Source organism: Salmo salar, chromosome ssa02, assembly GCF_905237065.1.
Source record: "Salmo salar chromosome ssa02, Ssal_v3.1, whole genome shotgun sequence".
NCBI lineage: Eukaryota > Metazoa > Chordata > Actinopteri > Salmoniformes > Salmonidae > Salmo > Salmo salar.
This window is the reverse complement of record NC_059443.1, coordinates 21,272,089-21,289,144: the sequence shown is the minus strand read 5'-3', so window position 1 is coordinate 21,289,144 and position 17,056 is coordinate 21,272,089. Positions and strand designations below refer to the sequence as shown.

At 44.3% G+C, this 17,056-nt stretch overlaps 4 protein-coding genes across 5 annotated transcripts in view; 2 read left to right on the top strand and 2 right to left on the bottom strand.

Moving 5' to 3' along the window:
- Positions 1–59: 59 nt before the first annotated feature.
- LOC106576330 (forkhead box protein J2-like) lies at positions 60–5,931 on the bottom strand. 2 transcript variants are annotated; one of them, XM_045699945.1, is made up of 9 exons: positions 5,628–5,931; positions 3,382–3,799; positions 3,197–3,271; positions 2,733–2,945; positions 2,025–2,631; positions 1,780–1,920; positions 1,528–1,629; positions 1,042–1,393; positions 60–596 (listed from the first exon to the last, which is right to left on the bottom strand). In XM_045699945.1, exons 2-8 carry the CDS (start codon positions 3,703–3,705, stop codon positions 1,317–1,319), a joined length of 1,539 nt encoding a protein of 512 aa, XP_045555901.1. In that variant the 5' UTR covers positions 3,706–3,799; positions 5,628–5,931; the 3' UTR covers positions 60–596; positions 1,042–1,316. The 2 variants fall into 2 exon arrangements, with proteins under 2 accessions (XP_045555901.1, XP_045555908.1); XM_045699952.1 differs by having other exon boundaries at positions 1,780–1,824.
- Positions 5,932–6,814: 883 nt separating this feature from the next.
- LOC106576336 (isochorismatase domain-containing protein 2-like) lies at positions 6,815–8,195 on the bottom strand. The gene is made up of 5 exons (XM_014153464.2): positions 8,151–8,195; positions 7,699–7,911; positions 7,448–7,518; positions 7,192–7,309; positions 6,815–6,976 (listed from the first exon to the last, which is right to left on the bottom strand). Exons 1-5 carry the CDS (start codon positions 8,193–8,195, stop codon positions 6,911–6,913), a joined length of 513 nt encoding a protein of 170 aa, XP_014008939.2. The 3' UTR covers positions 6,815–6,910.
- Positions 8,196–9,178: 983 nt separating this feature from the next.
- LOC106576885 (ubiquitin-like protein ATG12) lies at positions 9,179–12,432 on the top strand. Its single transcript, XM_014154413.2, has 4 exons — positions 9,179–9,347; positions 10,219–10,355; positions 11,393–11,455; positions 12,224–12,432. Exons 1-4 carry the CDS (start codon positions 9,245–9,247, stop codon positions 12,281–12,283), a joined length of 363 nt encoding a protein of 120 aa, XP_014009888.1. The 5' UTR covers positions 9,179–9,244; the 3' UTR covers positions 12,284–12,432.
- A 2,422-nt stretch (positions 12,433–14,854) lies between these two features.
- Positions 14,855–17,056, top strand: part of LOC123728236 (germ cell-specific gene 1-like protein) — a 3,555-nt gene continuing 1,353 nt past the window's right edge. Inside the window, exon 1 of the mRNA XM_045699911.1 lies at positions 14,855–15,330. Within this exon, the coding sequence (XP_045555867.1) occupies positions 15,135–15,330 (196 nt within the window). The 5' untranslated portion in view covers positions 14,855–15,134. The remainder of the gene's footprint in view (positions 15,331–17,056) is intronic.

Sequence of the window (17,056 nt, the reverse complement as noted above, 5' to 3'; positions counted from 1 at the left end):
TGGTGTTCTGTGTGTTTGATGTTCCAATGCTGTTGGACAGGGAGAAACTGGGACAAGGATTCATTTTCTAGTATTTTATTAACATATGAAGTCTCCTCTGTCAGTTGGAGGATATATGCATGTCCAGAAGCTTCTGTGAAGACTTCCAGATAGGGATACAATTGCAGAAAATAAGTAGGAACCAAAAAACTTTAAACCATTTCACTATAGCAATACTGCATTCAATCATAATGTACCAATGACCATCCTCACTGTGAAGAGTAGTGTGTGGTGAGGCAGCTGAACATAGGGTGTAGTGTTTTGTATGGGAGGGCCCTTGGAGTAGGAGGAAGTTTCCCCTAGATACTGATCTAAATTTAGTTTTGCATGTTTCCTCCCAGTGGTCCAGGTTCGTTTTGGGGAGAGTAAGCTGATCCTAGATCTGTGCCAGCGGGCAGCACTGATCCAGTAGACTTCCTGGATGGAATCGTGGTGCAAACAGAATCCACTCTGTCAGGCGATCAGAGAGTCCCAGTCAAAGTCATCTTGGATCTCCTCGCTGTTGTTATGGAGATGTTTCATAGGGGGACGGGGTTTAGGTTGAAGTTGGACCCCAGCTGTGTGAGAGAGCGTGAGTGGAGAGAAGACACTATCATAAGCCTCCTTTGTTGACTAAGAAACTACTGCACAGACCTCAGACTAATACAAGGAGTACAACTCAAGTCCCTTTCAAAGCAGTTTAATGTTCACTTCCCTATTATCACTTCCTGTTTCCTCATCTCCTTCACTATGTGACGTCATGATGTGACTGGGGTGGACTTTCCACCTTACCATCCCAACCCAGCTCTGTTCCTGTTACATTAGTGGTAATGAGGCCAAGGAAGGCAAGGAAACAGGAAGCAACAAGGAAAGGAAGCCTTTTGATTACATCAGTGATACTATATTTGACTAAATAATCCCAACCTGCACCATTGAGCCAAAACACCACTACTGTGTACTGGAAGTTGTAGAGCTAAAATACTGTCAATAGTTTACAAAGGTGTCTTGTGGCTGAGGTCTCACCATTGGTCTGAGGAGCTCCAGGTTGGGTCAGGTGGGGCCTCTGTACACCCTGAGTTTGGGGGTGGAGGGGCCTCCTGGGGGGCTGCCCACTGCTGGAAGGGGGGACCAGGGGGGGGTAGGCCAGGGGAGAGGGGTGGGTCAGGCTGGCCAGGGTGGGGGTGTTGTGAGTAAGGGGTGGGAGGAGCAGAGATTGAGGGGCACCGTGGCCCAATGGGGAGTTGTTACCGGAGGACGAGCCAATTAGGCCCTTCTGAGTGAAGAAACGGTTCAACGAATCACAGAGCGAAGTGAAAAAGCGTCGGCTCCAGCGCCCAATCACAGAGCTCGGCCTGGCGCATGCTCTCCAGGAGGTCTGGAGGAGAGAGGGAGGAGGGAAAAAACAAATAGCAGGGAGAAAGAGGAAGATTGTTAATGTGATAACTATTCTTGTCAATAGAAACAATGGGTAGCATTGATCTATAATTATCATGTAGTTTGTTAAGTGACCTGGGTGGCTAGTGAGGTCAATGTTGGCCCAGTCCAGACTGCTGGCGACCCTAAAGCTCTCCTTCAGAGTGTCTGTAGTACTGAACCAGTCTGCTGGCACCACTACAGAGACAAACAGAGAGAGAGGTGGTATAGGTTGTCAAAGAGTTAGTTACTGTATCATATTCACATAGTGCAGTGACAAGCCTACAGCCACATTTGAATAGGTTTTTGAAGTGCTAAGGTGTTCAGGTGTTGAGTTGTTATAATCACCACTGCTGTGAGACAGTCTGTCTGCCTCAGGAGGAGGCCCGGGCGCTACAGAGGGTACAGGGTGAGGGGAGAGAGGGGGGAGGGTTGGGGTGTGCAGTGGGGTACTGTCATTGGTCAACAAAAATAAGGGACCCACGTCCGCTACAGAGAGAGAGAGAGAGAGTTAAACATTCACATACACAGATTCTCTGACAGCACAGACATATGTATAAAAACAGTCATTTAGAAAGTGAGAGAGAACGTACATTGCGAGGCCACTCTCTCCCTGACGCTTCTGCAGAGGGACTGGAAGGAGGTGTAGAGGTCTGGCAGGTTCAGATCAGAGAAGGAGAAACGGAGAAGGGGATCACAGGAGTGAGACGAGGCGTAGGTGGGGGCAACAGAAAGAGATGGGACAGAAAGAGAGGGAACAGAGAAAGCGGGAACAGAGAGAGTGGGAACCGAGAGAGCGGGAACAGAAGAAGGAAGAGTTTGAGGGGAGACAGAAGAGGAGACAGTAGAGTGAGAGGTAGAAAGAGAGGGGAGAGAGTGAGGGACAGAAAGAGAGGGGAGAGAGTGAGGGATAGAAAGAGAGGGGAGAGAGTGAGGGACAGAAAGAGAGGGGAGAGAGTGAGGGATAGAAAGAGAGGGGAGAGAGTGAGGGACAGAAAGAGAGGGGAGAGAGTGAGGGACAGAAAGAGAGGGGAGAGAGTGAGGGATAGAAAGAGAGGGGAGAGAGTGAGGGACAGAAAGAGAGGGGAAAGAGTGAGGGACAGAAAGAGAAGGGAGAGTAGCAGAGGCAGTAGATGGGGAGACAGTCTCATGGGGGACAGGGAGAGAGGAGACAGGGGACTGCATATAGGGTGGCCGTTGCTGTGGAACCAAGGTGATAACAACAGCTTGTTATTTGGTTGTAAAACCCATGATCTTTATCAATCTACTGGATACATTTGTTGGGACTGAACTTACTCTACCTTGCATGGTGGGGGGGATAGTTGTTGACTAGGTTCCTGTGGCGATGCTAAAGGTGTATAATGGTCTGTCTGGGGTGAATGCTGTTTCTCTGCCTGCATCACTGAGACATTGGGGACCTGGATGGACCCCTCCTCCTCTTCAGCTGGATACGGACGCTTGGTTCCTCTCAACGGATTGGGCTCTGAGGGGCCGTCCATCATCCAATAGGAACCCTGGAAACACAAGAGGTGGAGGGTTCTCACAATTTATAAGTATTACTACAAAAGTACAAAAAAGTATGAAACTGTAATATATTCAGTATATTTTGAAATATCATGCTTTTATCTATTTCTAGCCTATGTATCGTATTTCACAGAAAACAGTGGATCACTGAGTGCACTGGCCACTAATGTCTTCACGTGGCAACAGTGTGGCCGTTTGAAACATTCACTGGCCCTGTTTGAATGTTTTTAGAATGACTCACCTTCCCAGGGTCACTTTGGGGTCGAGGAACCTTCCGGAAGCATTTATTGAGGGACAGGTTATGGCGGATGGAGTTCTGGGAGGCAAAATCAGCATGAACATGTATTGCAGTAACACTATCATTTTGGATAATTGACTTTGGACAGTTTGCACATGGAGTGTTTGGAGTATTTCTGATTACTGCACCTTCCATCCCCTGCCGGATCTGCTGTAGTAGGGGAACATGTCACTGATCCACATGTAGATGTCATTCAAACTCAACTTCCTGCCGGGGGCTGCGCCTATTGCCATAGCGATGAGGGTGGCATAGCTGTGAGGGGGCTTGGCTTTGGATCCAGAGGAAGGAAAGGGGGCAGGGATGGGTGGAGGAAGATCACTTCTCTCCCTCCCTCTCTCTTTCTTTCTCTCCCCCTCTTCTACTCCTCTCTCTCTTCCTGATCGCAGTGAGCTGATTCCCAGCTGGGGGAGCCAGTCTATGCTGGTTAGACTGGAGTCCAAGTTAGAAGACATGCTCTCTCCCTCTCTCTCTCTCTGTCAGGGCTCTGAGGGTTGGAATAAAAGCCTGCACACACTGCAACCCTCCAGGACCAGAAGTGCCCACCTGCTGTAGAATATAACATGTAAAACAACAGTTCTATAGAACAACATTACAGTAAGACTCACCACAGTAATGCACTACTGTCATCAGCACTGCAGTTTTAGATGGTGTTGTTTACATTTCACATGTTGTGTTTCAATGGAACTACAGTGGGGCAAAAAAGTATGTATGTTTGCCCACAGACAAAGAAAGGATCAGTCTATAATTTTAATGGTAGGTTTATTTGAACAGTGAGAGACAGAATAACAACAAAAATATTGAGAAGAACGCATGTCAAAAATGTTATAAATTGATTTGCATTTTAATGAGGGAAATAAGTATTTGACCCCCTCTCAATCAGAAAGATTTCTGGCTCCCAGGTGTCTTTTATACAGATAACGAGCTGAGATTAGGAGCACACTCTTAAAGGGAGTGCGCCTAACCGCAGCTTGTTACCTGTATAAAAGACACCTGTCCACAGAAGCAATCAATCAATCAGATTCCAAACTCTCCACCATGGCCAAGACCAAAGAGCTCTCCAAGGATGTCAGGGACAAGATTGTAGACCTACACAAGGCTGGAATGGGCTACAAGACCATCGCCAAGCAGCTTGGTGAGAAGGTGACAACATTTGGTGCGATTATTCGCAAATGGAAGAAACACAAAAGAACTGTCAATATCCCTCGGACTGGGGCTCCATGCAAGATCTCACCTCATGGAGTTGCAATGATCATGAGAACGGTGAGGAATCAGCCCAGAACTACACGGGAGTATCTTGTCAATGATCTCAAGGCAGCTGGGACCATAGTCACCAAGAAAACAATTGGTGACACACTACGCCATGAAGGACTGAAATCCAGCAGGGCCCGCAAGGTCCCCCTGCTCAAGAAAATACATATACATGCCCGTCTGAAGTTTGCCAGTGAACAACTGAATGATTCAGAGGACGACTGGGTGAAAGTGTTGTGCTCAGATGAGACCAAAATGGAACTCTTTGGCATCAACTCAACTCGCCGTGTTTGGAGGAGGAATGCTGCCTATGACCCCAAGAACACCATCCCCACCGTCAAACATGGAGGTGGAAACATTATGCTTTGGGGGTGTTTTTCTGCTAAGGGGACAGGACAACTTCCCCGCATCAAAGGGACAATGGACGGGGCCATGTACCGTCAAATCTTGGGTGAGAACCTCCTTCACTCAGCCAGGGCATTGAAAATGGGTCGTGGATGGGTATTTCAGCATGACAATGACCAAAAACACACGGCCAAGGCAACAAAGGAGTGGCTCAAGAAGAAGCGCATTAAGGTCCTGGAGTGGCCTAGCCAGTCTCCAGACCTTAATCCCGTAGAAAATCTGTGGAGGGAGCTGAAGGTTCGAGTTGCCAAACATCAGCCTCGAAACCTTAATGTCTTGGAGAAGATCTGCAAAGAGGAGTGGGGCAAAATCCCTCCTGAGATGTGTGCAAACCTGGTGGCCAACTACAAGAAACGTCTGACCTCTGTGATTGCCAACAATGGTTTTGCCACCAAGTACTAAGTCATGTTTTGCAGAGGGGTTAAATACTTATTTCCCTCATTAAAATGCAAATAATTTATAACATTTTTGACATGCGTTTTTCTGGATTTTTTTGTTGTTATTCTGTCTCTCACTGTTCATATAAACCTATTATTATTAACATTATAGACTGATAATTTCTTTGTCAGTGGGAAAACGTACAAAATCAGCAGGGGATCAAATACTTTTTTCCCCCACTGTATAACACTCACAATAGAGACTGACTTTGCTATGTGTCTTAGCTCTTCAAGTGTTTGTTTATAGTTTTCTGTTTAGTTAGGAGTAAGAGTGACTGACTTACCTCTCCCTCCTTGGTCAATGAAGGCCCCAAGGCCTCAAACACGTAATATTTGATGGTCTCATCAGTTGTGCACGACACTCAGTGTCAGGTTAGTGTTATTCCTCCCTATTTCTTTATCTCTCGCTCTCATTCCCAATCGGTTGATCCTCACCGGCTCTCTTATTTTCTTTTCTCTTTTTGAAAGTTTCAGTGTGGAGAAAAAAAATGTATAGCAGACTGCTTCCTTTTTCTCTCCCTCTCTTTCTTCCCCTCCCTTTCAGTCTGCCCCTGAATGAGGTCATCCACTCCTCCCCCTCTGTGACATCACAGATTCTGTTCCTCCGCCTCTCAAGGGTTGTCTACACCCCTTGTCTGCTTGAGGAAGTTGCCACAGTTCTAGGATTAGATTACCATACCTCAATTCCGTGGGGTGTTAAGAGTGAAAATACAAGTGACCTTATTCCAGTGTCTATAGGATAATTTATGAACTTTTACCTAGTCCTCTGTCTCATCTCTCCCCTGTGGACTGTAGAAGGTGGAGTGGAAGTGTCAGAGGAAAGCCCTAAAAATGGTCAAAGACTCCAGCCTCCCAAGTCAGACTGTTCTCTGTGCTACCGTACGGCAAGCAGTACCGATGCACCAACTCTGAAACCAACAGGACCCTGAACAGCCTCTACCCCAGGCTATGAGACTGCTAAATAGTTAGCTAAATACTTAACCAATAGCTACCTGGAATATATGCATTGACCCTTTTTGCACAAACTCTTCACTCATCACATACACTGCTGTTAGTTTATTATCTATCCCGTTGCCTAGTCACTTTATCCCTACCTTTACCTATATGTACATATTTACCTCAATTACTTTGTACTCATGCACATCGATTCAGTACTAGAACCCTGTGTATATAGCAAAGTTATTATTACTCATGATGTACCTTTTGTTATTATTGTTCTACTATTTCTATTTTTTTTCTCTCTGCATTGTTGGGAAGGGCCCATAAGAAAACATTTCACTGTTAGCCTCCACCTGTTCTTTACCAAGCAAGTGACAAATAAAATGTGATTTGGAGTAGGAAAGAGATGTAAGCCTACCAGCATACACAGAGCAAAGCAAAACTCACAACAGTAATATGATGTCATCAAAGGGCTCCTATATACGCTCCCTTCTCCATACCCCCCATTTCAAAGATGATCAACATTCAGCAGTCAGCATGGAAAACAGCAGCATGGGTTTATTTCCGTACTTGTGTTCACACAGTGTTTCAGATGCATTCACAGACAACAGGAAGGAGCTTGTCTTCTCTACAGAGAGCTGAAGAAGGCTAGCAGGGCTGTGTCAGGGGACGGCTGGACCAACAGCTTCTGGATCTGTGGAAGGAAACATGATCACATGAACATTCCAGATTCATCCACTGCTGGATACTATTCACATTACATAGGCTTATACAAGAGTAACGACTTGTGAAATAACCTATGTAATTACCATGTAACAGGCTGAGTGGCATTGTGTAATCACAACACTAACTGATAAGACAATAGGCAGTGTCTGTATTCTGAAAGGTGGAGGTCACATGGTACAGTACCTCTCTAAAGTTGTTGTGTTTGGCATCTTGCACTAGCTGTAGTAGGACGGCCTCTGTGGTGGTCAGGAAGGCTCCACTCTGCCTCAACCGGGACAGGGCAAACAACCGGCCTGTCTGACTGGAGATAGAAATAGAGAAGGGAAAAGAATATCTCAGCACCAGAAATGTTTAACCAGTGAAAATGTGAGCATATTATGTCATTGAAGAAAAACAGTATTGTCATGTTGAAGAGAAATAGTAGGGAACACAGTAGTACCTTCTGGACGAGACGGCATCAGCCACGATATGGACCTCCATACCCTTCTCCAGCAGGTCAAAGGTCGTGCACTAATTAGTGGGAGAATAGCAGATAGATGAGCACTATTTACAGTAAATTCAATTAATTATGAACTTGTTCCCAAGGGTCAATCTGAACAAGGCTCCAGATTCAGGTAGGGTAGGGAAAAACTTGATCACAGATCTGAGCTTAGGGACCAATTCCAGTCATATCTGACCCTGTGGTCTCACCGCGATGCAGGCCTGTGTCTCTATCCCACAGAGGATGGCTATCTTGGGATCTCCCAGGGCTTTGAGCTCCTTCTCCACTGGCTCTATCATCATTGTGAACTTGGTCTTGGCGTGGGCTGTTAGGTCCCCAGCTTCTAGCTCAGGCACCGTGGGACCCAGGCCTTTAGGGTACTGCTCTGTCACTATGGGGGGGATGCCCAGAACATGGGCCGCCTGGGGTGTGGGGACACACACACACACACACATTGAATTTGTTATGCTGCTATGTGGGTGGCAACAACTTTAACTTGTAATGAGCTGTATGAATATGAGTGTGTGTGTGTGTGTGTGTGTGTGTGTGTGTGTGTGTGTGTGTGTGTGTGTGTGTGTGTGTGTGTGTGTGTGTGTGTGTGTGTGTGTGTGTGTGTGTGTGTGTGTGTGTGTGTGTGTAGCAGTCTGGCTGCGTTGCTGACGATGTTGGTGAACTGGAAGATGTTGGGTCTGAACTTCTCCTGCATGTCACACAGTAAGAGCACTGAGCCCTTTGTTGACAGTTTGCAAATCCCTGCCACCGAGAGAGCAATATGTAGTGAGAAAAGGGAGAGAATAGAATAGTCTGGAAGAAGTACTACGTCAAAAGGGTGCTCAATGGATCAGATTCAGAGGAATGTGACAGAAAACATTTGTGACAGCAAAATCATGTTCTCAACTCTCAACATTTGTTTATTCAACTCAAGACACAGACAAGACAACAAGAGGATTCAATGCATGTAATTATTTTAATGTCATGCTGTATTTGTATGTATACAGTGGGTATGCTCATAGGGAATTCGTATGATGTCATAGATATTGCAGATTTTGATATTTCACTGTAATGTTTTCAATGCATGTCAACTTTAAAGGAATGCATGTCCAGGAATGCCTATCAAAAGAAAGTAAATAAGCATTAAATTGGTATAGAAACGGCAAAAGGCTCAAACGTACTGTTGATAGTGGGGGTTCGACGTGTGGAATGGTTGAACTTGAAGGTCCAACTTTCTACAGCTGCCGGACAGTTGACGCCCCCTCCTTATTAGCAAAATCTAGAAACATTTTAGATTTATGACAGAGTAAACGGGGTTACATAAACAGTACACAGCCAACATTCAGCATGTGAAATAAAGGACCGAGACTGTCATAGAATTAGACATTGATTGCTAGATCAAGCTGTAAAAAATATTGGCTAAACAGAGACAGCGATAATTGCATTACATTTACATTTACATTTTAGTCATTTAGCAGACGCTCTTATCCAGAGCGACTTACAGTAGTGAATGCATACATTTCATACATTTTTTTTTTTTCTGTGCATTGACAGCACACCTCAACAATTCACGAATAGATGGAAACACCACGAGATCAACTGTCAACTACGACCACTGTTTACAACGCCACAACATCCTATACACCAATCGAATGAGATGCATTGAGCATTGACATTGGTTTCGGCCAATAGCATGCAGCGTTTTCCCCATAACGAGTGCGCGTCAGAATCTAGTGCACACACTCATGATAAGGACTGCTGAGGATGTCTGACAACGCAGAGTCTCCTACAGAAACGCAAAAAGATGAGCCTTCAACCCCACAACAGCCTACGGAAGACTTGGGGACGGCAGACGAGAAGAAAAAAAGTAAATTATGAGAGACTGTTTGACTCACATTTAAATTTACAGTAAGATATCGTGCTTTCTGTTTACAAGCAAACTGACCCGGAAGAGGTTGATTGACAGTTGTCTCAGTCAATAGAATTGAAACAATTTTGTAAACAGCGAATCGATGGTCAGGAATGCCCAGACATTAAGTAGGGCGGGCTCTGGGTGAATCGTTAACGTTTATCTTGCATTTCAAACTATGTTACCTCTTACTTTAACACGTTATAAAAGCATGTTTAAGGCTGAGACATCTTTTTTTATTTCTTACTACACAGAACATGCCAAAATCTATTTTCAGACGTTACGGCGTGTGTCATGATCATAATGATTTCACAGTCCAAGATCTACCTATTTTTCCAGCTGACTATAACATAGCTGCAAACCTATGATAGTTTAGGTTGCAAAATTAGGTTATGTGGCTAATACATCGATCACTAGTCACTTTAATAATGCCACTTTAATAATGTTTACATATCTTCCATCACTCATCTCATATGTATATATTGCATTTTATACCATCTATTGCATCTTTCCTATGCCGCTCTGTCATTGCCCATCCATATATTTATATGTATATATTCTTATTCCATTCCTTTACTTAGATTTGTGTCTATTAGGTACTTGTTGTGGAATTGTTAGATTACATGTTAGATATTGCGGCACTGTCGGAACTAGAAGCACAAGCTTTTCGCTACACTTGCAATAACATCTGCTAATCATGTGTATGTGACCAATAAAATTTGATTTGATAACACAGATCAGGGCATTAACTTTAGTCTAGCAGTCTATTATGCAAAATATACATGTATTCTGTCTCTCTCTCATTCTCCCTTCCTCCTTCTCTCCCTAGTTGATGTGTTGTTGAAGGCAGTAGGAGACACCCCCATCATGAAGACAAAGAAATGGTCAGTAGAGAAAGGGAGGACAGTGCAATCACTCTCTCAGTTCATCTCTCGATTCCTCAAGATGGAGGCCAATGAACAACTGGTGAGTTATTGTGTGTGTGCTCCTCAATAGTTGTCTCCTTACCTTCAGCTAGAGGAAGTGGACAGGTGATACCTCTGGTATATGCACCAATGGGGCAAAGATATTTAGAACTAACCTAAGATGGTTCATCTGTGTCGTTTTACAGTGGGAACAAGTAAAGCCTAGCACGATCCTATAGAGTATCACAGTATGAGTCATTATACCCATAAAACCTAGCGATCAAACAGGGAAATGGTTCCAATTGTTTTTCCACCATGCATTTTTCCCATAGGGGATTTTAGAAAACTTCTCTCAGACAAGGTGACTTTTATCAATATATTTGCCTGTATTTACCCCCAACAAATGAAATGCTAATTATCTGCTAATGTGGCTATTATAAAGAACTACAAATGCCGAATTGAGGCAAAGGTAAGAATCTCTGGATTAATTATCAAATGTTAGTTAAATGTTGTAATTTAATAAATTGGCAACATTTCTTAAAATGTACCTGTTAGCAAAGGTGCCAGCTAGAGATGACGTGCAGAAGCGTGCAGGGATTTGTAGTCATGCAGGGTGCCTACTTTGATGCTAATTAGCATTTTCGAATCTGAGAATAAATAGAGGTGAATATATTGATAAAAGTAACCTTGTCTGAGAGATATTAACATGGTTATCAAAGCGTCATGCCAGGGTAAGCCTACATGAAACGCAGCCCTTCATTTACGTGTTTCTAAAATCCCCTATGAGAAATGAATGGTGGAAAAACAATTGGAACCATTTCTCTGTTTGACCGTTCTTAACGGATGCTTCAGCTTTATAGCCCCTGTGACATGTCTGGACTACCCCTTCTGTCTGTGACTGAGGTATGAACTGGAGAAAGCATCCTGGCCCCTTGATATGCACCCACTGTGGCCTTTCATCTGGGACTGTAGTGCGTCAGCTTGTTCAATGATTCTAAACACTCACTCTCACTCACTCACTCACTCACTCACTCACTCTGGGCTTTATTGGCAAGTGAAATAGATAATAAACAATAACAAAAATCTCTCTCCACACAGTTCATTTACGTCAACCAGTCATTCTCTCCCTCGCCTGATCAGGAAGTAGGTGTCCTGTTTGAAGTGAGTACTTTTCATTTGAAATCATTTCTGGAGGCCTTGGGAAATGCAGTTTTTCTGTTATCTATTTGTCCTGTGGTAAGTTAGTTGACCACCGGAGGGAGGTCTACGTGAGCAGTTCCCTGTGCGATGGAGCTGTTCTTATCTTCACAGGGTCTACTGTTCCTTGCGGCCAGTACACCACTGTATGTGTTATGTCAATTCAGGCATAGAGTATTCACCAAGGATGTATATAAACCCTGGATTGCTGATGCTATCTATTAGCCATTGAGAGGCTAGTAACAAGGAAAATGTTTTTATTTAATTGTTATGTTTAGATCATAATATAATTTAAAAGTATGCATTAAGGTGTCTGGAATATCATAAACAAGACTATGTGAGAAAAGATGTGAGGTGATTCTGAGAATTTGGTTACAAAATAGCCTCTAGCCCAAGGCTACCCCTTCAGTGTTTACAGATCAGAAGGAACTGTATAGATGTTTGGCAGAAGCTCCATTATGCTCATTGCAAGCCTGTATGATGGAGCCAGCATCACATATGACTTACTATCTAATTCTCTTCAGACCTGTTAACACTGGGGTAAAGGCTAAAGGTTTATCAGGCACAGTTCTCCTGGTCTAAGGGTCAGGGTATTAGTGTCCACTTGACCCCATCTTGACCCATGGCCTTGACCGTCCCTATTAAATACCCACTAAATACTTCAGCTGATGTTTTGTGCTCCCTTTCCTATTCTTCTAAAAGAGTAACTCTTACCCTCTCTCTGTTTTTCAGTGTTTTGGCAGCGATGGGAAGCTTGTTCTACATTATTGTAAATCTCAAGCCTGGGGTTAACAGTTTTTAGCCCTTTTCAGTTCAGACGCATACACACACAATATTGTTTATACTCCTTCCTTGCCTAAACCAATGTTGTCATTGCTAATTTCTTGTTTGTTTTGCTGTACATAACCCAATGTAAATAAATTGTGACTATATAAAGTAAACCCACTCTGTCCCCTGTGTTGTCTCCAGACAGTTATAGACATTAATTGGAAAATGAAAACTCACTCTGTGGACTCAGGATTTGGCTTTGCACAGGGGGCATAACCTGTCCGGCTAGGATACTTACACTAAATATAACCCCACACAGATTGAGATGAGTGCAACAATTCAAACACAAACACTTTAATGACATGACATGGGATGGTGCCAAGAGTGGGTGAAAGTTGAGTTGGGGTTAGTCAAGAAAGGTAGAGGGGGTACTAGGGAGGGAGGGAGGGAGACTGATATGGGAGAAAGTACAGTAACAGATGGACTTAGAGGGATTACATGGATTTGGGATGGGTCTGTGACACAAATTCCCAAGAAAGACAGAAAAGGGAGGAGTGTGGCGGGGGACTCACACTCGCCCTAGAGCATGAGAGAGTGGGAAAGGAGGATAAAGAGAGAGAGAGGAGCATCCGGCTGGAGAGGTAAGGGTCATAACTGCTCATTCTGACAAAGGGGTATTAGAGAGAGGAGTAGTGCAGAGTACTTGGGTTAAACCAGGGATGACAAAAATACCAAAAAATGTGTGCAAAGTTATTGTTTGGTCAACATAAATGTCTCAGCATATCGGAGAGGACTGAGAAAAATACGAAAGAGGATAGGAAGGAAAGCCTGTGATGGAGGAAAATAAATGTCAGCAAAAGACGGCAGTAGAAAGATTGCATTGTAGTGATGGATGTTGTCTCAAGAGAAAAATAGACTTCTGTTTCTTTTGTAGTGAGGCAACGATGCAGTTTCGATTTGGTGCCAAATTTCAGGATAAGAATTAGTAGTTCCTAGAACTGAATAAGCTGTTAAGAGTTTGGCATGGAGAAAAGAATAATGTACTTTTTGATGTGCTCTGTATGGTTGTTTATATGTCTTGTACTGTCCAGTCCTTCCTTTAAAAAAATACAAATATTGCAACTGAAATGACTGAAAGAGAATGTTGCTGTAGGTAACTGAGGATTATAGGGAAAATCACATTTTATTGGTCGCATACACATATTTAGCAGATGTTATTGTGGGTGTAGCAAAATGCAGGTGTAGTGAAATGGCACTGGGTTTTTAACGTACAGTAGGTCATTTTGTGTTTAGCATTTTTTATTGTTGATTCATTGCCCATTTGTTATGCCAATGGATTTCAGTTTATTGACTGCTACAGAATGTGTTGGGTATTAAACTTGAATATAATGGGCTATGTAAACAATACCTTCAATCTGAAAAGTTTTTCACCGGACATAGCCGTGGGAAGTAGTTTGGGGATGCGGGTTTTTGTCCACGTTACAGGCGGCTATATCGGTCCGCTAATACAGAACTAGTAAATCTAGTACTATTTTATTAAACTTGTTTTTTTATTCTGATTTTTCAGGGGGTCCTGCAGCACACTCAGCACCCATACTTCCCACTGAGACTGACTTGAAGATTCTAGTGATATTACAGTGATCGGCAGTCATACTAACTGGTTAATCTATCCTGTGTTAACATTGCAGGGATCACGAACAGTGTGAGAGAGAGCCAGAGTGGGTTTCACACTCTAACACACCTAACACAAACAGATTAGAGCAGATTAACATGGATTACCAGAAAAATGATTTAGATCAGAGGCTTAACTAATGATTTCATCAAAAAAAGTAATCTGTACATTTTATTCCCTCCATCTTTTTCCTCCTCTACTTTAAGTCGTGAGGAGGATGCCGTGAGAGGTGGAGGCAGGCCAGAACCTATTAATCAGGAAGTAGAAAGTTAATAACGGGGTGCAGGTAACAGAATGGTATGGATTACTCCATAACCAAATGCAAACGCACAGTGAACTCTTGGACCTGTACGACCCGTCACCCTGAGCATTACTATGAGTAAGATATACTGTATCTGCCCTAAGATGTGATCATACGTAAAACACTTGTACGCCAAAGCAAAATGTATTCCAATAATATCTCTACATTTGATGACACGTTTTACGGCTGGATCTGATAGTATCTGTATCAAGTCTGTATGATCAAAACTCACTGTAGGACTAGAGTGAAAAGTTAGGTGACAGAGATCTAGATAGCATATCCGATAGCTCTCTAAGGTTTATGATGAAAGGCGGCTAGGGGCTAGTGATCTATTGACTCCCATTACTGTTGAATGGTTAGAGTGAAGAGCCCTAGGGATTTATAACAGCATAAACTTTCAGTCCTGGTCGGACAGACATGTCCTCCTCCCATCCCTTTCTTTTCTCCTGGTGTGACCCCTCTCCTTTGTTAATTTCACCATTCTGTCCATCTGTTATTTTCCATCTCTCTTTTAACTTGACAGAATCTTATCCAACTCTCTCTCTTTCCCCTTCTCTCTCTATTCTTGCTTTCCCTTTGTCCCCATTTTCTAATATTTTCTCTACATTGTTTTTATCTTCTCTTGTTTTTTACTCTGTTCTTTCTTTTTGAAACTCTCTTTCACTGATTTCAATCTATCACCAGAACTGTCATCATCTTCTTCATCATCCTCTACATCACCAACAACAACCTCATCCTCACATACTGCTGTTGATACTTATATCCCATCTTCCTCCGTTTGTCCATCTGTCTTTCATCATCCTGTTCTTCTCCTTCCCCTGCCCTGAGTCTCTACACACTTCCTCTTCTCCCACCCTATCCCTCCTTCTTGATCTTCCCTCCCCCTCTCCCCTCCTGTGGCCATGTTGGAGAACATGTCTCGTCGGTCCCGCTCCCTGCTGTCCCTGACCCTGACCACTCTGGCTCTGGCCCTGTCCATCCTGGCTCTCTGCACCTCCTACTGGTGTGAAGGGACTCACAAGGTGGTCAAGCCTCTCTGCCTGTCTCCGGTCAAGATGAGGAACTGTGGTCAGAACAACAGTGAACCCTACACCACAGGTATGCCACCTACGTAACTGTCACCTGTGTAATTGTGATGTCATTTCCTGTGGCACTCTCAACACACCCTAATTTATTGACCCACCTCTCACTGTGATCATATGTATATCCTGTTGCTGTCATCACTAGTCAGCCCTACGGATCCTACCAGCACTAAGCTATTATCTAAACGTTTGGATGGACAAGGGAGTCTGAACTGCATTCATTTGGTTCAAGTACCCATCTAAGTGTTAGACAAGTAGAAGGACAGTGTTTCACATAAGAATAACACAACTGTAACACCATGGTGACATCTGCCAGCCATTTATGACATGCTGTCTTCTGACTGTGTGTGTGTATGTGTGAGAGAGAAAGTGTCTTCTGTATGTGTGCATGCTTGTGTGTGTGTGTTCGGTGATTGTCTGCCTTGCTCTTCATGCCCACTTGGGTTGAAACCCCATCACAACCCTCATCCAAGTGCTCCCAAATTCCCAAACACCCAAAAGATGCCAGTCTGATTTTTTTTTTTACTGCAAATCAACTGTTTTCAAAGTTGTCAGTTGATCATCACAGCAGTACGTTCTGGCCCACTTATGTGGCCTCTTCCCCTATTCTCCCAAGGTTTATGATACTGTACATATTTCATCTAACCTTTCAAACCTGCCTCCACATCCCTCATTGAAAACAACTTTGCTCTGAGCTGTAATCTGCTGGGTGTGAGGAATGCAGATGAATCCTGGGGTTTTGTTCTGTCCTCTCTGCGCTCTGGTCTGTATTGTGCATAATCCAGTGAGATTGAGATTAACACTTTATAACTCCATACATTAATCCAGTTAGAGAGCTGTAGCTGTAGTGTACAGTATGCACTGTAGCACCGCTAACCACAGCAGGAGGCTCACCTGATACACACGCTAACCACAGCAAGAGGCTCACCTGATACACACGCTAACCACAGCAGGAGGCTCACCTGATACACACGTTAACCACAGCAGGAGGCTCACCTGACAGACACGCTAACCACAGCAGGAGGCTCACCTGACACACATGCTAACCACAGCAGGAGGCTCACCTGATACACATGCTAACCACAGCAGGAGGCTCACCTGACACACACGCTAACCACAGCAGGAGGCTCACCTGATACACACGCTAACCACAGTGGGAGGCTCACCTGACACACACGCTAACCACAGCAGGAGGCTCACCTGACACACACGCTAACCACAGCAGGAGGCTCACCTGACACACACGCAAACCACAGCAGGAGGCTCACCTAATACACATGCTAACCACAGCAGGAGGCTCACCTGATACACACGCTAACCACAGCAGGAGGCTCACCTGATACACACGCTAACCACAGCAGGAGGCTCACCTGACACACACGCTAACCACAGCGGGAGGCTCACCTGACACACACGTAAACCACAGCAGGAGGCTCACCTGACACACACGCTAACCACAGCAGGAGGCTCACCTGACACACACGCTAACCACAGCAGGAGGCTCACCTGACACACACGCTAACCACAGCAGGAGGCTCACCTGATACACACGCTAACCACAGCAGGAGGCTCACCTGACACACACGCTAACCACAGCAGGAGGCTCACCTGATACACACGCTAACCACAGCAGGAGGCTCACCTGATACACACGCTAACCACAGCAGGAGGCTCACCTGACACACACGCTAACCACAGCGGGAGGCTCACCTGACACACACGCTAACAACAGCAGGAGGCTC